The 22723-nt window shown below is 36.5% G+C and overlaps 1 protein-coding gene across 1 annotated transcript in view; it reads right to left on the reverse strand.

Annotated features, from left to right (window-relative positions):
• Positions 1-43: 43 nt before the first annotated feature.
• Positions 44-22723, reverse strand: part of LOC103904012 (parafibromin) — a 42396-nt gene continuing 19716 nt past the window's right edge. The window contains exons 8-10 of the mRNA XM_009285341.2: positions 12401-12499; positions 11058-11136; positions 44-1306 (exon numbers count right to left, since the gene is read on the reverse strand). Of these exons, the coding sequence (XP_009283616.1) occupies positions 1233-1306; positions 11058-11136; positions 12401-12499 (252 nt within the window). The 3' untranslated portion in view covers positions 44-1232. The remainder of the gene's footprint in view (positions 1307-11057; positions 11137-12400; positions 12500-22723) is intronic.

Genomic DNA, 22723 nt, shown 5'->3' on the forward strand with positions numbered 1-22723 from the left:
AATCTTGCTTTTTTTTTTTTTTCCTTCTTTCTTTCTTTTTCCACCCCACAGGACAATTTAAACAGAACCTATTTACTAAGTTATTTACTAAGTCATTTCAAGTCATCACCACTTGAAACAGATACACTATACCATAGAAACCTAGGTTTGGTATAACAACACTGATCCCTCATAAAGCAGCCCTAAATTCATGCAAGGTTGTAGAACAAATCTTTGGACATAATGGGTTATTTTCTTCCTTCACCCAATCAATTTCTGAATTAATCTAGAAACAACACTGTATAGAACTAAGTAGATTCCTTCCTTAAAATACTCCCTTCCATATTTTTTTTTTAAGTATTTTAAGTACAGAGGAGGTTGAGAATGAAAGACTTGGGCAAGAACTTTTATCAAACAAGAAAAAACTCTAAATGTTTTTAAGAGATTTACATTCAAGATATTATTTTATGTTAAAATTAGGAGTGCAAACTAGAAGTAGCGCATGGATTTAGGAGAGTGTTTAGTGCTGTCTATTCATCAGATTCATATAGGTATGCAGATGGCAAAAACCTTAATGAGGGCTCTACATTAGTTTTGTAGCATCTGTCCTGCTTACTAGCAGATCAAAACAGCATTTGTTTGAGAGCATTCAAAAAGCAGACAAATATTGGCCAAAAAAAAAAAAAAGAAATCTGTTTGAGGGTGTCTCTTTCTTATCTGTATGTAGCAATTCCCACTGACAGCATTGTAAAGTCATACAAAGAAGTCCATCTCACTAGGCTAGAAAGCTTCAACAGTAATGCAGAGGTCAACTTCTTCCACCACTAAACAAATTTATTATTAAACGCAGAGCAGGAAACAGAGCGATACTCCAAAACCTAGTTTTATTACTTCAGTTTTGTGAGTATAGTTTTATCACTTACAATTATGAAAGATGTGCTTCATAGACATACATAAGGCTAGCAAAAATCTGGGTATCTTCTAGTCGAACACAAAAAGGCTGCACCTCCACAAGAAGAACCTGCCAGCGAAGCCTTCCCAGCACACCTTTTTACTGCAGACAAATCCCTTCAGCAAAGATCTCTAAAATGTGCAGACCAAATCAAAACATGTTTTATCTTTTCACAGAGAAGAACTTTCATCAATTCTGCTAGTCAACCAAAGTGACCTTCCAGAGCCTAGGCCAGGCTGACAAGATAGATAGATATCTAAGTACATGATCACTTCTATAAAACATATTTAAGAAAAGACTTTTAGCTTACCGTTACAGACTTCAGAGTCATTCCATGATAGGTGCCCATGGTATCAATTTTAAAGCCTTCCGTTTCTGCAAAGGAAAAAAGTGTCCTGTAAATCATTATGAACATAGGGACGTCATGTCTAAATGGACAACGCTGGAAATACCTTTGGAATTATTTTTGCAAAGAACGCATCTTGCTGTTGGTAGTGGTTTAGGGTCTGTTCACAATACAAAACCTGGTTAGCAATTAGGAAATCTGTGTTTTCTTTAGACAGAGGTCCATTTGGTATTTCTGCTTTCTGTAACCAGAGAAAGCTTTTCCTGCTGCACAGAATCATTCAAACCACTCCAGAGAGAGGATATAAATTTAAATCTTTGTGAGAATATGTTACAACATGCATGCAGTCTCAGAAATTCTCTTCACTACAAAATGGAGAAGTACCTCATATTCCCAGAATGCATTATAATGCAACATATTCAACTTGTAGCTGTATTAATGGAAAAACATACATAATAAGAAACCGGTTTATATGCTGACTATAAAACCGTGGCCACTTAACATGATAAATTCACTTCTGGAGTGCAGAAGAGCAACAATGTCATTCTCATATGATGCAGAGGATAGAATCTGCATAAATTCACACTACCAGACTAAAGGTGATAAAAGGGTTGTTTTGGGGTTTTTAAGTAGTTTTAATCAGACTGAATTTATGCTGAGTAAGTGCCAGAAGCCTGCAAGTGCTCAGTGACTAAACCTGCTGCCACAAGCCAGTTTGCTTTTGAATACTCCTTCTCTGTCCTCCTATTTTCAGCGCTCTAAGATCAAAGTCAGATCCTGAATATTGCCACCAGCACTTGCAAGAAAACCTTCTTCCTTTTGTAAATTCCCTAGCCTCATGCATCTACTGTCAACTGACACTATCAACCAACCACCCAATTAATTCATACTTTAAAATGGCATGATAATCTCCAATCAAACCATGATAAGCAAGCGTTTGTCTACGCCTAAGCAACTTTTGGGCTATTTCAACTAGACTTGGGTAAAGGTAACTGATACTGTGCAGAAACAGCTATTGGGAATTAGAAGATTATTGCCATTTATTACATCACCTTCACACAATGCATCAGCACAAAAACATAACAGACCAAAAATAATGCAGAATCAAAGTAATGTTCATACCTGAATCTGCAAAAAGTCCAAGAAAAACATTAGATTTTCAAGACTGTTAGAGCTTCTAGCTCTTATCATGAGAAAATTAACTTAAATTGAAACCCAGACAACCTTGAAAACAATGCAGATGCTCTGGGAAGCATCTATGGTTGCTCATTCTTTCTTCCTTAGATGAGAAAGATTATCAGCCACTTGTAGGAAATGAGGCAGAAAAGTTTCCCAGATTTAATAACTCTCCAGTGCCTAGAAAAAGATACCCAAGAATTGAAAACTGATCATAGTCCTCTCACCACACAGATAGGTATCTACTTTCTGAACACTGTTTTTGGTTTTACCTTCCCCCCCTCGATTATGCTACAAGACCTACCACCAACTACCAAGTGGAGAGGCCTGGTGTTACGGACCATGTTTTGTTTTATACGAAGTCACCTCAGCTCCAGCACTTCTTCATCTTGGCTTCACAAGCCCACCCCTCCCGTTCTGCTGGATTTAACATTTCTGAACTACACAGAATTGATTCTGAGAAAGCAAAATGCAGGTACAGACAGACATGAATGCAGTTTTCTCTACGAAAAAAAAAAAAAAGAAAGAGAAGCCTAGCTTCCCTTTATAAATTGATATTGCCCTATGACCCTTCCCCCCAACCCCAAGATGTAATTATGTATTGAGGTCTTAGCTCGGGCTCATACAGCTGAACTTGAGCTAAAGATAGTGAAGCTGCATCCGATCCACACTTCCATGGAAAGCAGTTTTCTCTTTGACTATATTTCCCTTTATAAATTGATATTGCCCTATGACCCTTCCCCCCAACCCCAAGATGTAATTATGTATTGAGTCTTAGCTCAGGGCTCATACAGCTGAACTTGAGCTAAAGATAGTGAAGCTGCATCCGATCAACACTTCCATGGAAAGCAGTTTTCTCTTTGACTATATAGGTCACTGTTTCTGGGCAAGAAGCATATTAATATTTCAGGTGGTGCCTGGAGCCTTGCAGAATACTTGGTAGAGCTCCCTTAAGTTAAAGATATGCTTTTGCTGACCTGGTGTGACATAAATCAGACGTGTATAATCTAGGCTGACAGTTGTTTGTGAATTTCAGGTAACCAACAGAGGAACCTTTCCAGACTGACCTATTATGGGTTCCTTTCACCTGTGACATGGAGAATTTCCAACTATTTCGACCAGATGTTCTTCCCAAACTCCAAAAAATACAGACACCCCTTAACAAGACCAGCAAAGTAGCACCCTGTTGTGCCTGGCCTGCCATGGTTCCTTTCCTCCCAGCACAAATCCTGGTTCTATAATTAGTTCTACACGTTTGTTCCCTGTTTCAGTTCTTTCTTTCCACTGGACTCTTTCTACTTTGTCCCTAATAAAACTTTGCATTCCTTCTTAATGAATTAAAAAACCCTAACCCAAGTCTCCATCAGCATTGCAAAGGGAATAGGGGCCCACAGAGCCAGCAGCACAGTTCGAAAGTAAATCAAAGGGGAGAGAGGCATCTGGCAGGGAACAATCTTCTGCTCAGCCGCCACTGGTTTCACCTTTTGCAAAAATCTCCCCAAGTCCCTGATAAAATGTGTCCTGGTTCATTTAATGAGCCACAAGAGCCACTAAACAGAGGCTCTGGCTCTCACCAGCTTCCTGCGCCCAGCCTTGTGCTGACCCTTCCTCCTAGCAGGAGGAGCAAACAACTAGGATCCTGAAGAGCCACCTGTTGCCTCAAGCATTAGTGGGCACTCTTGCCTGCTGAACGTTTCCAGCAGCTACACAGGCCTTCCAATGCTATTTAACAGCTACTCAGGTAATAAATAAAACAGTTCTGATAATCTGTAAATAATGGCATAGTACTTTTCCTTATTTATGTAAATCTAAGAGATGCTAAATGGTCAAAGGAGAATGTAGGTACCCACTTACATTCTTGCAAACAGTTACTGCAGCCACTATGAGGTCTACTGCCGACTCCAGGGTCTGCTACCTGCAGGTAGGGTGGGATGAATAGAAGCAGCCACCTCCCAAACTGCCCACCAGCTCTCAAATTTCCTACCTCAAACTCCCAAGCAACTGGTGAATGAGAATTAAGCATTGCCAGCTTCCAGATAACCACAGCAGCCCTCCTTTAACTGGTAACAGCACGGACGCTCTTTTCTCATAATATACCTTTTTTGACCTGATCCTCTCACATTCACCATGTGATATTCTACCAGTCAGCCACTCACTTTTCTTACAGAAATAAACACTGCTACAAGCAAGAGCCCTGCCACTTGCACTTTTGTGCCTTTTTATAAGGTCTCAACAATTTGTACGCTCGGCCACATACAGTAGTACCTTCATCCCCACTCACTGTACACAGCCTATGCAAAGCAGAAAACAAATGCTTCTGAGTCAGGGACTCTACAGTTCCAGCTGCATTCCCACTTCAAAAATTGCTGAGGGTGTTAGCCAGGTTAATACAGCTGGTTGTAAAAGACAATCAAGGACCAGGCTAGAAAGCAGAGAGGCCCTTCTTCCAGAGCATTCTCCAAGAGCAGTGGCTGACCATGATACAGCTGCTCAAAAGCAGACCTGGGATACAAGACGAGCCACAGTAACGAGCAGCTTGGAGCAACCAGGAGCACCAGGGTACATGCCCCCAGCATACATCAGCATATATGCTGTACCATATCCTCTGACTAAGAGCACAAAAGCAGCATGTTTCTCCCCTCCCTTCCAAACCAGCTCGAACTTGTGCTGCTGAGTCATGCACCAGCACAGAGATGGAATATTAATGCCTGGCCAAGAATTAGTTTGCAACTCCAGTTTCAAAATCACAGCTTCACTGATGGTAATAATAGAGAAAGCAGATAAAATTATAAGCTAACTACTAAGAAAAAGGTATTTAAGAAGAAAAGAGCCCTTTAAATAAAAGTATCACGATGGCAAGACTTTGAAACCTGCTTTTTTAAACTTGGAATTAGATGCAGAACAACTGCTAAAAAAACCCCTACTTGAGAATCTTCAATACATTGGGATTTTTCAATAAAATTACAACAAAGTTATCATACACATTTCCTTTAGGCAAAAAGCAATCCATATTAAATACTTTAAACACAGGTCTAACACTAAGGAGTAAAGAATGCAAACAAAGCCCAACATTAATGTATTGTGACAAACTGTGTTGCAACTTGTGTTTGCCAAGTATAACCACTTTTATAAACATATAAGCCTTGTTAAAAACACCGACATCAACAAATGCCTTAAAAACTACATCTTTAGAGACTAAACACAATAACTAGTACTGAATAATCAATACTAATGCTTCAAAAAGATAAACTATCATCAGTTAACATTAAGACTATCTTTTCTCCTCCAGCCACTGCATGTATTATGATCACAATTTCACAGTTCAATGACCTAAAGACTGCCAAAAGAGTCATACACTTTTCCAGTGTGGTTCATCACTCATTACCTTTCTAGCATCACCGTGCATCAATCTGAGTACCTCCTCTCATTTAAAAGAATTAGACCTGGAAATGAAAATATGCACACTAATGCATCAGCTTATTGGACTGATTATAGTCTACATCACCATTTGGGCATATGTACCATTTCGTTGCATACAAGTATTAATGCTCAAAGTGCCTTCCATTTGCTTAAAGCCCACTGCTCTATGTCAATCTAGGCCACTCCACATTTTGATTCTGCACCTGCTGCAGCTTTAGCCATCCAATCCAGGTGCAAACTTGAGCACTGATACATTACCAAAAAGAATAATAGCTTTAAAAAGACTCAAATTAACCTGAATTTCTGGAAGGAAGTCTAGGCAAACAGAAACAGAACAAAGGAGCATTTCTCTGAAATACTGAAGAACTCAGGTTAAAGACTGTTTGATTCGTGGATGAATAAGATTGAATAACCACTTCTTTTTTCAGCTGTATACTCTTCAAACCCCAGATAGCAACAGCTCTGCAGACTGCCTGGAAATGATTCACTACCCCACTTCACACCCATGGTAATTAAATCACTGACACCAAATTTCATTCTACATAAGAGTTTACTGAACACTCCTTTTCAGTACTATACCCTAACAAGTAAAAGTTAAAAGTTTCACGCCTAAATTTCCAAGCTACACTAATTAGTTTACAAAATTCTCTGCACAGTTCATCTATAACAGTTCAGTAATAATTTTACAAGCAATTAACACCAAGTTCTTAAAAGTTTCTCACAGTACTAATAAAAAAAAAAAAATCACCGTATGAATCCATGTGTGTTTTCCAGCACTGAAGTAAAGGTACAGTACTTAAAGTTATCCATCTACTTGGTCACACCAAGCCAGAAAATAGAGACAGACCGCAGTCTTTTTCCAAATGTAAGTCTCTTGCACATATTCTCTGCTAGGAAAAAAGCAGAAACCTATAACCTTAAAAATGAATGCAATAAATAAAAGTCTAAGAGTCAAGTTTCAGAACTCTGGATCTCCTGCTACCAGTTCTCCTATTCTCCCTGTGTAAACAGAAATCACACAATTTAAAAGAAAATACTTATAATGAGAAATACTTTATAAAGAAACTTTCTTAACAATGTATAGGAGAGAGAAAAAAAAATTATTGTCCAGCGTCACCTCAAGTTTAAAAACTTCATAGTCCTCTGTTGCCTAGGCTTAACACTTACGACTGATTGAAAGCCAGGCATACCTCTGAAAAACTGCAGCTATATTTGAAAATCCAACACAATTACAAGAATAATTCAAACATAAAATGACAGTAACAGGAAGTCAACAGTAAGCTTTTCTGAAGGAAACACTTGTATGTGGTAAACAATATTCTTTTCACCATTACGGACTGAAATCGCTTGGCTGTACAGCAAGACCTTCTCCAATTTACACCAAACAGGACTAAAAGTTGTTGGTTTGGTTTTGTTTTTAAATAACAATTGGCTTCTGCTGTGTTGAAACCTTGACACCAACAACAGCAGGCAAACAAGAACAACACTCCTGGAACATACCTTAAAGACCTAACACTCGGAGCAGCACAGAGAAACTTTACTTTGCCATCTATACTGAGAGATGCACTCAATGGATCAAGAAAACATTAAATCTTCAAGATTATCATCCCAGCACTACTTCACACTCTGAAATTACCAAAGAAACAAGCATGTGAAAAGGAGGATCTCAGGTAAAGCCACCCAAAAAACTGGGGTAAAAAAACAAGGTATAGCATCCAAAACAGTTTAATAGCTAGAATGTCCTATAGAACAATCACATCAGCTCAAAGTTTCAGTATACCACTAGCTGAGCTGCAAACCATATACATTAGTAAATATGTATTTAAATATCAAACATTGAGGCACACAGGAGAGGACATGAGATACCTTCCTAAGCATCAAATGACATTTAGGCACAGGATTTTTTAAATACTGAAAAGGATTTAAAAATTATGTTGCTCAAGAAGGTATGACAGACTGTAGTTTGAATGAGATGGTCTGTGGCATGAATGAAATATCACTAGGAAAGATGCATATTAATAAATGACATTAATAAAGCATAAAAATAAGCTAAAGGGAATAATATGAAGGAATAAAACTACAAAGGGAAAAGTAGAGAAAGTTTAGCACAGAATGGAGCTCTATGTTGTTGAAGAGAGGATACCATCACTGACTGCCAGCCTGAAAGAAACAAAACCAACAGGAAGGGAAAAGTGGTCAAGAAAAGCAATTGCAGGGCATTCACCTCCTCACCTCAAAACCATTTGAACAGTTCAGCATCATGGGTGCACTCCAAACATGTTCTTCCACTGTGGAAATATCTAGGACGTATGAGTCCTACCGCAAGAGACATTCTAATACATTTCCTATGGCATGTGTCACAGAACTTTAAGAATGTCAAAGGAAAGATTTCTCTCTCCTGCCTAACCAAAGCTGCAGTGACAAGACACCCATTTGAGAGAATGGTGCATTCTCTCAACTGACTGACTCAGGGCTGCATAAGCAGTTCCACTGACTGCAGGTGTAACTGATTAGTTGCTCTTCAAGAATAGTACCTTACAATTACCACCACCACCCCCCTCACATTTACTATAAAAGCAATCTAAACCATTCTAGCAGCAAAGCCTGTCCCATCTGGCATGAAGGTTTTAAGGAAGCCAACCAGAGAGGCATCCCGATACACCACATCGGAAATAATGATCCATCACAAGAAGCAGAGAAATTTGGCTGCAACTCAGCAGTTTACTTAATGCATCTTGTGTTAGAATTCCTAAATTTACTCTCTTAGCTCTATGAGCTTTGAATTGTTTACACTAAGAACAAGACTGTTAATGGAAAAATTCTGTATTAAGCCACACAAATATTCAAAGAAAAAACAGTTCACCTCTTTGCCTAAACTTTAAACTTCATGAATACCATAGTATTGTATGAAACTGCAGATAGACAATAAGCCGCAATCATGATGCAACTAGGAGAGGAGTACTGTGAATCCTTCCTATAGTTTCAGTACCTCTGAGGAAAGAGCAAATAGGTGAGACACAAAGACAAAAGCTTAGAGACGTTGCCTCTCTTGGCTTCGTTTCAATCTTTAGCCAAAATCACTACTACGCACATTGTTAAACGCATCATACAATTCTCCCTTCCACAATCTCTAGCCAACGACACGCACAGTCATATAGGGTAAGACATGGAAACCCTTCACTTATACAAATCCATAGGGTTCAACTTTATCTCAGGTGTTATCCATCATTACTAATAAACATGCATACAATGGTATAAAGACTGCAAGTTATTATACCTAGAACTTAAATCCTTCTTTTCCTTCAGACTTCTTTCCCAAAATCCCCAATACTTCAAGCTTTCCATAAACGTGTAAAAGAGTCCACAATGAATCATATGCATTGGTACATTTGAACTGTTACACTTGTCCATTAATTTCTTTCTCGACCTTTTATTTCATACTGCCCAGTACAGATATTTACTGTTTTTAACTCTCAATAGGAAATGGTAGTAAAGGAAAACTACTTGGCAAATACGCAAGTCTTGAAGATTTAAAACATTATCAGAAGCAAACTGAAGAAGGACTAGTAAAAATATTCATGGAAGGGTTGGTTTGGTTTTTTTGTTCCTTTCTTTCCCAAATTCCCTTGGCTCTTATTATTACAATGAATTCTTGACGGATGCTATTTGTAGATTATTTTTTAATGCTGAAAAAGCTAGAAAATATCCTGCTTCAGCTTTTCTCTCCTACCCCTCATGCAATTGTCAATGAGTATATAGTATATATAACTATATAATATACTACTAAGTATATTGAGGCCAACAGGGAATAGACTTCAAGAGGATATAATAGAATATCTGACTAAATTTCCTACAGAAAGTTTCACACACACAAAAAGCCCCATAAACCTAAAGATGTATTCACATATAAGTGCATCTTTACAAAACTTTTTTTTTTTTAATATAACTTCAGAGATGGCTACAGTCAGATTCTGAAATTCTTGTACATTATCCAGTATGAGGTGCATGGAAAACATAACCTTCACAAGTTTCTTATGGCATGAAATTCTCCTTGGTGTTATATTTTATGCTTTTCTTTCTCCAGTTACAATCAAAACTGAATATCCAAGTAGTACTGTAATATACGCTTGCTTTTTATTTATATAGCAAAACAATCATGTCATTTCAATAAAAAATTGAACACAATCAGCCACAGTACAGCACTTCCAAAATCTGAGAATTCACATACACAGCATACGAATGTTATTCATTCTCTGAACAAAAAATGGTGCTAACTTGGACAAAGCCAAATAATCTAAAAGATGCAAGTTGAACTGCTCATCTACAGTTTAAAATGGCATTTAGCAGCATGTAAGTTCTTGCAGCCAGAAAAGAAAGCCCTTAAAAGCATGCATAGGAAGTTTCATTAAAGAAGAGAATGATTTTGTTTGAGAGCTAGAAGAGGCAACTCAGAAGTGTAACAAAATTTGCCTTGCCCTCTGCAAGAAACACAAAAACATCCAACCACAACACACACAAGATTTGCAAAATAAAAATACAGCAAGACACGAACATAAAATAACTAGAACTGGTACTAAAACAGAAGATAAAAAAAAGCAAGGGGGACAGAAGAAAAATTTTGAGTTAGGCAAATCATCACTCAAGTTCAACCTTCCACCCCGTTTTAAAATAAGTGAGAATTCTTAATATTGTAGATTATTTCCATCTCTTCAGAAGGGAGCTAATATTTTGCACTACTGTTACCAGTGTGTTTCGTAATTTAAAGAGACATAACAAGCTAATAATATTTACTTGTAATTGCTGGAAGCAACCTGTAAAGTAATTGTAACTGAGGACAAGCAATCTATTTCATTTTATGCCCCTGACAGTCATATTTGCAGTTCTGCTTTTTTATTAATTGCATATGACCTTCCCCAAACAAATAATTAATTTTTTTTTCCCCAAGAAGTTCTGGTTTTATGCTTTCAGTTTGCTTCCTAAGAGGTAGAAATAATTTCTAGTAAGTAATATTTTTAGACTTTATTACTTGGAAAAGCCATCTTTAGGCATAGTTACAGCTTTTTTTTTGGTCTTTCTTAGGTTTGAAAAGTAATGGCACAAAGTCCCCTAACCCGAGCTTTATAACTCGTTGGTTTCATTTCCCAATTTTTTTTTCTTTTAAAAGAAGCGTTACAATCAACTTACCCTCTTTGCCTTTGAATCTTTCCTGATCGTATCTGTTGTAGGCAGCTGGAATAGGTTGCTTATTTCGTAAAGTGGGATCCTAAAACAGGTTAAATAAGATTTTTAAAACATACTACAAGATATTTGATTTTTTTTGAACTTCATAAACTATTACATGGAACTGCTCAAGAGTATAAAATTAGTTCACTTTTGTAGGAGTTTCAATGCATTTGAAAATTTCTGGTATGTTTCCCTTCAACATCCACTTACAATCTTACAGAAACTGAGTTTAGAAGTATATACTGAAAGCAATGACAACAACCTGAGGCAAAACTAAAGTAGCAGTAACAAACTACATTAGCTAAAATCTCTAAGTTTTATGAAATCACTGCGTTTTTGTAATATCTCAAGAATTAGCAGGGGAAAAAAACCTGCCAACTGACAACTCATGATTAAGCCTTCAGCCACACACGCAAAATGTTCCTTGCCAGCCTGATTAAGTTAAAATTCTGCTAAATTTACAGAACAAAAACAAATTTGGAGGGAAAAAAGGCATTCTGGGAAAAAAGTTTTTAAAAAGCACCAATCTAGAGGTACACTAAATACCAATTCAATCTTTTTTGTGGATGGCTTAGTTATGAATTCACAACTATTCTGAATGGGACATTTGAATAGTCCCATGAACAATTTACAAAATTCAACACAAAGCAAATATTTAAATGTTGGAATTCATCTTGCTATTTAAATTTAGTTCTTTGTTAAATGCAGTAGCAGCAAAAACAAACCCAAGGACGATTAAATAGCTTTTATAGCAGACTGCCACTGAGTTCTAGAATATATCAGGTTTAATAGAACTCAATAGTAAACACCACAATACAAAACAAATCCTGTCCAATACCTAGATAGACTTAAGCAATAAAGCTCTTAGTCTGTCGTCCTGATTTATTACAGGCAAAAGAAAGCTGGTTCAAGCTGTTCCCACTCATGAGTCATGTTCCAGATTCTTAAACATTTGCTACCCTATCTGTCAGAAAAACAGCAAACCATTTTGTTTGAAATGGCAGTAGTCTCATCTAATACATTTTTTGCAAATAGATGCAGGATGTCGCTAGTGTTTGATAGATGCAGAAGCTGGCACTAGCAGTTTAATCTCTAAGTAACAAGAACATATTGAACAAATTAATATATTCAATTCTGTAAATACCAATAAATGTAATTTAAGTCAAAGAATATCTGTGAAGCTATGCTTGAAAGTTGTGCATTCATTGGAACTAAACTGAAACAAATTTCATATTTAATAATAAGATACTCTACTCTCACTTTTGGTGTCACAGCCTTCATATTCATCCAAGTGCTGCTCTTACCGTTGGTGCAGTATTTGGTGCAGGTCTTTGCTCAGGTGCTCGACCTTCTTCTCTGGCTTTTACTGATTGAAGAATCGCAAAAATATTCTTGGCAAAGTTCTGAAAAACATATCAGATATCCATGAACCTTGCTGACTATCTGCATTTCACATAATAACAACAGAGGTAGAAGACACCATTTGGTGAAATTGCGCTTCACAGAAAAACAAAACCAGTGCACCAATTTTTTAAATAAATGTTTTCTGATTATTTTTCTATGACAGGACCCAAACATAAACAGAGTTCTAAGGCATCATTGCTACCCCGTATTCTTTACGGCCCAAACTTGCTAAATCTAACTGGCTTCATTACACCACAAGGTAAATGAAACTCTTCACAAAGCGCTTGTATTCTCCTTATCCCCTCTTGCCTACCATGCCCTTATAGTCCCTTTGGAACTCTTCGTGCTGTAGCAAGACGGAAAAACTTTTACTCAACATTTCCAGGACAAGTCTCATCTCTGAGGCCCAGGTATGTATCTGCTAATGAGAGCCTGTCTGCTCGCTTTTGGCCTCCTGACAGGATCTCTCGGGCACAGACCCGCTGTCTGCCTCACCCTGTGCTACAAGAAGCTTTCCTCCACCCAAGCATGCTCAGCTGCTCTTAGGGAAGAGTCCATATGAACCCTCAGGAGGCTTTCCCTGATCCTGCATGGAGCAGCTAAGGTGAGGCAGACAGGCAGACACCTCCTGCACTTTCCAGCAAGGCTCTTGAGCAGAACAGAACATGCTTCAAATGGTTGTTAATGGTTCACAGGCACAACTCTGTCACATTGTGGTGCAGTTCCTTTACTATTTATCTTGAATTACGACTTCACTCCATTTGGATCCAAGTAATTTAAGCAGTAGAGCCTTTCATTTTAAACTGGAGGAAGCAAGTACAGAAATCACATTCACAAATCCTTGATTGAAGAGTGATCCAGAATAATTCTAATAACTTCATGCAGTGTTCTGTCAGATAACCAAGTCATTGAGGCACAACTGAACAAATTGTATCGATCAAAGTTTTTAAAACACATTCCTCCTGGTAATATTAGTAGGACTGCTTTATTCTAAACAAAAATATAAACACTAATTAAACTTTTGAAAGGCATATGCTTATTACATTACCACTCAATAGGCATTTTAAGCTATAGAGATATGTGTACACAACGTCTGTCATTACTGACAATTTTCAGTAATGGTTCATCAGTAAAAGAAACCTTTTATCAATTAAGGAAAATGGCTTTTTTACTGGTTCAGAATAATATAAAGTATTCACAGAATGCTTAGATTCTTCCAGAGTATTGTATACTAACACTGAAGTGGTGTTAATTAACACCACTGGCAGTACAAAACAAATGCATGAATTACAAAACAAAGACTTCTGGGGTAAATTTTGTAGAAATCACTTAGAGAGAGCTGTAATGCAAAGCTTCTCTAAGCTTGTTCACTTGACCTCAGTCAGCATGTTGTCAACCTGCTCCAAGCCAGAGGGACAGGAACTGGAAGACCACCAGAAACCACTTATAAAGGCAAAGCCATTCCTTGAACAAACCCAGTTCTTTTCACAAAGACTGAAAGAACTCACAGTAAACTGTATGTGATGTTCTTTTCAGTCAGAAAAATCCTGAAAAAAAAACCAAACAACTTTAAGGAGCTGTGAGCCGTGCACTATCAATTATATGAGGATACTCAAAGTCAGCTCTGTTCTTCAGAAAATAAATCTAAATCTCACACTTTTACTGGAAATTCAGAGATTTCTCCCAAACTGTGGACTGGGCAGCATATCAATCACAATTCTTGTCATTGCTGTGCTTTATCACATACTGTCTGTTGGAAATGACAAGAGACAATTTCAGTCTTCTGAAATTCAGGAGGAGGAACTAATTAAGTAACAAGAGGAGGAATTTTGTAAGAGTGATTGTCCATGTAGAAGCCAAATCTTCCTTCAGTCACAAGGAAGCTACGACCAGCTTTCACATCCGTATTTCATTCATAAAACCTACAGTTAACATCCTCTTAAAGTGAGCTTAAATTTCAAATTATGAATTTTTCAAAGGCATTTTAGCATCTCAGGTTCTAACAGCCTAAATTGCACGTCCTGGACCAAATTTTAAATTCTTTCAGGTAAAAAAAAAAACAAAAAAACCACAGGATTTTCTCCTGTCTGCTGAAAAGAAGTCACTAATAAGCACGGAATTACAAAGTGTTCTTGCTGATTTCTTTTTTCCACAGCATGAAAATGCAGGTCCCCCAAGGCCACAACTAATATGTGTTTGGAAGGGGAAAACACAGCAGTGTTTTAACAAGCACTCAAACTAATATCATCATCTTGCTGTTCATTGGCTTGGTCGGGGATGTGGGATTACATTACTGTGACAGAAAAATGATCGAGCAGGAAGTCCACTACAGGTACCAACTGATTTGCAAAGCCCTTAGGAGTTGCAAGTCCGCTAAGTTTTCATTGTTGATCCTTTCAGAGATCAGAATATGAAACTCCCCTAGCTTCTGCCCTAGATTTAGTTAAACTTAATACTAAATGCAGTATTTTTATTACCAAAAACTTCTGATCTGGGGGACAGAGCAGAAAAAAAGAAAAAAAAAAAGAAGAAAATACGTTTCTCTGTAGTAAGTCTTAAAAAAAGTCTGAACATGCTTTAAAAACGATGCTGAAGAAAATCCTCAGTATGTAAAAGGACAATTCCATCGATTCTTGTTTTTAGCTGCCTAGAGCACTGCTACTCCCATGAAAGCTCTCGTTGTTGATTTCAACCATGTCTACACCTAGTAATAATTCATCACATTGGGGGGGGAAGGAGGGCGAGAGTGGGGAAGAGGCAAAATGTTTCAGCAACTACTAAATCAAGCTTTTGATATTGTCTTAAATATAGCCCTATCGTAACAGATATTTCCACCCATCCTCACTCATGTCTCTAAAAAGAAGAGTCATGCACTAGATGTAAATCGGAAGAGAAAAAAAATGGTAGCCAACAGATGCTCTACCCCTTGCCAACATAGTGACTAACATACACCAAGTCAAGTTACTAACACTGGTGTTAATTTAACACCAGGCTGTTTGAGGAGAAATACCGGAGCAAGTAAGATCAGCCTGCCCTGCTGGGGAAGACTTAATGAAGTTACATCACTAACAAAAATCCTTTGTAACAAAAATACTTCCATTTAAATATATCACAATTTATTCTGAAAAATTGCAATCTTCATTCTGCAACCTATATTTAATTTCTTTAACTAGCCATAACCCCAACACTCATTAACAAAGACTTCTAGTCACAATAGCAGTTTTATGAGGCTAGCAAAAAAAAAAATTTTTTTAAAAAAAATCTTTTTTCTAATAATTATCATCAAGGAGAAATACTGATTTCAAGTTCATAGAAAACAATTCTTGAAGCAAAAAAATTACAGAAAATATACTTCACCTCAATAATCTGAACAAAAATAAAAGATTAACTCTAACATATAAAACTAGAAGCTTATACACTGTTACACAGCATGGATGGCTTATAAGGCTTCAAAACTTTCCTATAGCTGAGTTGTAACCAATGTTTAATCAGATTTTACTGATTTAATCAGATTCTGGTATTTCACTGCAGAGAGAGAAGAGCCTAAGAACAACCCTCTAAACTCAGATAAACTCTTATTTGAGCTGACAATAAGGATTTCTTGTTGGACATGCATCCCAGGATGATCAACAGCTGCAGAATGCTATAAACATTGTCCAAACTTATAGTAGGGCTGGAGAAAGAAGAATCAAGCCCCTACCACACTTCTTCACACGTTTGCTTGATATGCTTAGACATGCTGCTAAAGTCCTTTGCAGCCACTGACAGACTGAAAGACATGATGCAGTACCAGAATACAATATTCCCATCACACATTTTCAGCAATTCCTATGTACTGCATGACATGAAATATGTAAACGGTATTCAGGTGGTCTCGCAAAAGTACAACAGAAATTAAAAAATTGTTCATATAGAACATGAACTGATGAACTGTATATTTAAAAGAAAATATTTTGCACATTTAAATTTAAAGCACGTTTAATTCTGGAGTCCTTCATTTAAGGCATCACTCTTCTATGCCTAAGAATCTGTATCTTCAACGCATAAACTGCTCACCAACATTGAAGCTGATCTTCTCTCCTCCTTGCTCTTCTAATTTAAAGATAATCCTAAAGCACTGCATTTCATATTGTGTGCTAGGTTGCCCTCAGAATCAAAGGTTGGACATATGCAAGATTGATATTCAGGGATAGTTGCGAGCAACTGCAAGCATGCACATACATGGGTAGAATGGCTATGTGAACTATTGGTATTTTCTGCACTGTGCTTATTCAGACCATAAAAATTTCCATCATTTCTGACCCAACATCTTTCCTCTCCTTACATAAGAACGTTTCAGATAAAGGCCACAACTAGAAAACATGACCTTGAATTACACAGTTGTGATGAAGTAAATCCTCCTTTTTGAATTACATACACATGCACCTCTCCCATTTTCCTTATTTGCTTTCATTTGAGTAACACGTAAAATGCACAAGACACTCAACTGCACTGACAGGCATGTTTGCAGAGAGCTCACGGTACCTCTCAAACTATTCTCCCTACACTTTTGACCTGTACATAACCATACTACAGTAAGTCATACAACAGTATAAGTGATACAAAAAGCATACTACCACACAGACAATTTTAAAAAGAACCACCTAAACGAATAGGTCGTCTTAGTTATGCTTTCAGGACAATAGTAGTTTAAGAAATTCACAATAAAGTACTGTGATTTACATAGCTAACCAACTGAAGCAGAGTTCATGACTTAATTTTTTTAAGCTGTCAGATTAGGGAACCTACAAAAAATAATTAATAAAACTGAACTTGTTACTAACTGCTGAGGAAAAAAATAAAACTCAGACATTCCCTATCACAAAAAGTTACTCTGGGAATCAAATAATGTTTCTTTATGTTCCAGTCAAAAAGTTCATTTCAGTATTACTATAGTCTACAGCACTGGATTGAAAACATAGCTATTAGCCCTGTATATTTGTGGACTATGTTTTCAGTAAAAAGTTCCACTCCTCACTTGGTCCGTATTATCTTCACTAAATGTTTATAGCAAGAGTATTATATGAAAGACAACTGAAACATTTAATTTGAAATAGCACAAAGGCTAATCCAGAAGTATGAAAGAGCAGCAACACTATAATATCCTGAAGACACAGCACAGCATAAAACCTGCTCAAAAATCCCCCTCATACATAATCCAAGTTTATTTCTCCTATGAATGCAGCATATGGAAATATGGGGGTTTTTTAATAGTTATAGTAGTGGTGCATACGAATGGTGAAGTTACTTTAGAGCTGACCTAAATTTTCTCTCAGGAAACATAATGCTTTATTCTACAGATTTTTCTGACAACTTCGAGGTTCCTATTTACAAAACAAGATTCATTATCGCTCAATATAAATACAATTTTTATAATCTGGCCCATCTTTCCTTTAAGTGCTGTATTCAGAATGCCTGCACTAGTGCCTAGCAGCAATGTAATGGTCTTCCCAGTTTTACTAAGTAAGCTAATTTAGGATAAAGTGGAGTTTGGGAACTTAAGCTATACCATCCCATTACACTTGTGCACAGCCATTTGAAAACCATACGCTTGTTCCATTTGAAAGCACTAATGAGGATATTAGTTGCTATTAACCTGGCACACCTTCGCCTTTTCAATTTTGCTATTAAATTCACCACTATTGTGAATTTCAGGAACATAGAACAATTCTGCCACCTAGAGCCCATACATAAAGTTGCTTTTACAAAAAAATAATTTATTTTAAAATATCTAAAATTTTACTCTCAGACCTTTTAGCTGTCAAAAGTTATTAAAATACTGTATTAGTCTTGCTATAAAATTATTTTAATTTAAATATTTTCCAGTTACAAGATCATATAAAAGAATTTACTGAAATTGTGATTAGAACTGTAGTATTAAACCCCTCACAGGTGACTTCACTAGTAAGAATGCTCAAAAGGTATCAGAACAAAAATATGAGAACTGAAAGTAAGTGCAAAAGCGATTTCTCACAGCATTTACTTCAAATATATTAGTTACTACTAAAAGGATCAACCCTACGAATAAAAGACATTAATTTAAAAGATAAAGTATGCAAAGTGGTAATATTTTCCAGGTGATAACACAAAACTAAAGATATTGACCACCATAAAGATGAGATTCATTTGGGGAAAATGAGAAGTCCTGTGATTTAATACTTATGTACAGGAATACAGAAAACCACAAAGGAATAACGTTCTGAAATAGTTCAGAGTAAGACACTGTACTAGACAAATCTGCAATTTTGGGTTACATCCAAGGTAAATGCCACATACCCAGAAAGCGCTAATCCCTCTAGCTAGGTCAGCTATAAACTCCAATCGTCTTACTCAGTTCTGGACTTCTCATCGCCATGCCCACAAACATACCCAGAAACTGGGGGTGGGGAGGTGAGGAAATAAAATCAAGATTATGAAAATTAATACATACAACTCACAGTCATGCTCTATAAAATGAAGTTAGAGCTGAGTCCATTCCCTTCTGTATTAATGTGCTTTTTTATGGATACACAATACACTGGCCATCATCAACCTTTTTTCCAAAGAAAAGTATAGCTAACTAGTACATTACAACAGGACTGCAATAACTAAAGATATCAAATCTGAAAAATGATGAAGGTTTAAAAAAAAAAAAAAGTTGTTTATTTAAACAAATTGCTTGTAATACAAAGGAAAATTCCTGTGCTTTCAAAACAAAGCTTAAGAAAAATGTGCTGGATAGCCTAGTCTAAGTCTTTCACATAAGAACAGAGAATATAAAAAATACCAGGATTAAAGGCAGAAAAAACATTTTATTTAATTCAGGATTACTTCCTACTTTATTAGAAAGAGAAGAGGACAATTTTTATATATAAAAAAGCCATAATTCAGAATATTCTCTTAATTTTTTGAAACAAAGCTTAAGAAAAATGTGCTGGATAGCCTAGTCTAAGTCTTTCACATAAGAACAGAGAATATAAAAAATACCAGGATTAAAGGCAGAAAAAACATTTTATTTAATTCAGGATTACTTCCTACTTTATTAGAAAGAGAAGAGGACAATTTTTATATATAAAAAAGCCATAATTCAGAATATTCTCTTAATTTTTTGGTAAATATTAAGCAGGGAAAAGATTAATTACCCAGATTATGAGAGAATCAAATTGGTCAGTCTGCAGAAGTGAAGCAACAGCAAGTAATAAATGAGATCTTTGCTTCAACATTTTAACCTAGACCTAGCAAGTAATATGCACATAAAGCAACAGTCTTATATTGACAAAAAGATAAAATGTCGTGATTCAAAGGTTACGAAACTAGAGGGACCAAGTTTCACATAACCCTGATCCCATACCAAGTTTTAACACTCTAACAAGTTTTTCTGTTATTAACAGATACCTGCATAAGGAGCCCGTATCTGATCATTCTTTGAATTTATACGCAGCTAATTCCATTAGAAGAATGTTTACCTCAAATTCAGATTTCTCATGTCCAACTGACATGGTTCTACTTCAGTGCTTTTCCCTGGAACGTATCCAGGCTCACAGTATTAAGACGCCGTACAGGTCACTCTACATTCCTAGTGCCTTGCAATGTCTTCAAAAGACTTATACAAGGCTCAAGGAAGACAGTAAAGAAGGGATTTACAGATCTGTTAAAAGAGGCCAAGAAATCCACAAAACCAGCAGCTGGACAAGTCCCATGCAGTTGCTGCACATGGATATATAAATATGTGTCTGTATATGGACTCACATACATGAAGCGTGTATGGCAATTGTTCCAGCTTCTTAGTCGAGGCGATTTAGAAAGGTTATGTGGTATAACCTTTAAGCCTTCCCATATATTCGATAGGATGGATTATGTTATTTCTCCTGTATGTAGGGTTAGTGTTCACTCAAGAAAAGGTAATTCTAATATACTCACAACTGTAAGAAAATATGCCTGAAGAGTGCTACCCAAAATTTAAAGTTTTAAAAATAATCTCTAGCGTATCCCTACAAAGAAAAGGATGAAAGGGTTTTTTTAAAAAACGTCAGAAATGCTCAGAGCTCACTATTCCTATAAGAATAGTGTTCTCACTGGTTCATTTCAAAAAGTTAGAAATTCACAAGGCATTCGTTAGTGCATTTCCAAGATTCCAGTTTTAAGATTTCTCTACACACAAGTAGAGCATGTTCAACGCGGCCCACCCAGTTACCATGCTGCTTATCTAAGAAATATTTCTGAGCAATCTGGGAGATTTTTTAAAAAAAAAAAAAGTCAAATACATCAGAAGTCACCGACAAAAACACGCCCTCCAAATACACCTGTGAAAGCTGAAACTCCTGCTTAGGCTACTTCACTTTGTTCCTACAGGAAGAATTCAAGAGCCATGAACATATTTACAATAGAGATGGAATGAGGAAGTTTTTCCTTCAGAAAAGATTGCTGAAGCCTGCTACAGGAAATTATAAAAATCAAAGGATTATTCAGGAAGGAAAGATAGAGGAAGGACATGAAAGGAAGGAATCAATTTCAGTTTAAACACAGTTTTTTCTAGGTGTTCAATGGTTTGTTTTACAAAACAGCCAGATATTTATCTAAAAACATGTACACAACAGAACTGAAACCTCTGCAAAACAGTAATTCAAAACTTAACACTCCAAACACTTATGATGGTAAATATTCTATGTATGGGTTCAAAACTTTAGCTACCGGAGAAGATATCCAGTTCTATATACAAAGGTTCTCTCAATAAATAAGTGACAAAAGTAATTTTTTGCTAGTATTTTGTCCTAAAATTTGCAGTTTCGAAACTGTCAATATTAATTCTGAGATATCTTCACCAGACAATATTTCGGTTCAAACTAATTTAACATATATAAAAATCTGACAGACTTAACCTGCTCTCCAAAACCAGGTTCCATAGTCAATGGCATGACTACATTATCAAGAACTCATTCATACCCTTCTAACATGATGTAAGTAAGCACACAAAATTATGTCTGCTTTGTACAAAAAAGGCCACCAAAAAATAAATGGTGAGACACTTACAGCAGCAAGACACCTTGTCTAATATCAATCTACAGATTAAATAATTTACACTTTTTCTTCTTTAAACTTCTCTCCCGCAGCATATCCAGCTGCACCAGGTCTGAAGATACCAATTCCCTTACCCTGATTTTTGTGTGCATTTGTGAAGATTGAGGACAAACAGAAGACATTAATTTCTTAAAGCCCCCAACAATTGTGGCTGTTAAAAGAATGGTAAAGGGATTCGGAAGTAGCTCTAGCATCAAGTACTTCTATTGCTTTTGAAATCTGACTAAATTTTCAGTTGGTTAGACTGTCAGTTGACTCACCAAAACAGCAATGTTATGTTGCATGCCTTTAGTAAAACCTGAAATTAAATTGGTTTAAATAATATATCCTCTCAAATAGTTCTAAAATTAAGCTACTGTGAGAGGGAAAAAACCTCAGACTAAACAGATGCAATTTGGCTCTGAAAAGTGATTACATAAAAATGTCACATTATTCATAAAATCTGGAAGACTACACTACAGACTTGGGGAAGGCCAAGAGATGTTTAAAACAGACAGTGCAGGATGACTCATCCACTAGCAATTAAATCAAACACTGTATTTCCAAAAGAAGGCAGAACTGCATAATAATCAGCCAGAAAACTATGGAAAAATACCTCCACAAAAAGTTATAAGCAAAACATAAACATAAGCAAGCAGATAAATGCAAATTCTAGAAATCTTAAAAACAAAAGATGACAGGTGAACTGAAATTTCTGATTTTACAAACAATAGCAACCTCACAAAATCAGTAAAAAGACAGCCAGGGATCAACGCAACATCTGATTAGAAGAGGGTAACAGAGGGGGTCGTACAGATAAAGGACCTGTGTGAGGCATTATAGAAAGCTTAGAGTAAAATAAACTATGAATGACAACCAATGAATGATAACCTGTCCCAAATCATTAGAGCATTAGGGCTACATTGCCAATATGAATGGGACAGCAGAGAGATTTCCAAAGAAGAAAACAGTAATTACGAGAGATTGCAGTTACTTTGTAGGTTGGATACGTGTCAAGAAGAGAAATGATGCAGCGATTAATTCTTTAGCTATTATAAGCAATTGCTTCTTGGAGCAACTGGCCAAAGTAGTCACAAAAGGAAAAGCGTCTCTTGATTTAGTCCACAGTACCTACCTTAGGGAGGTAG

This window comes from Aptenodytes forsteri, unplaced genomic scaffold, assembly GCF_000699145.1.
Source record: "Aptenodytes forsteri isolate BGI_AS27 unplaced genomic scaffold, ASM69914v1 Scaffold104, whole genome shotgun sequence".
NCBI lineage: Eukaryota > Metazoa > Chordata > Aves > Sphenisciformes > Spheniscidae > Aptenodytes > Aptenodytes forsteri.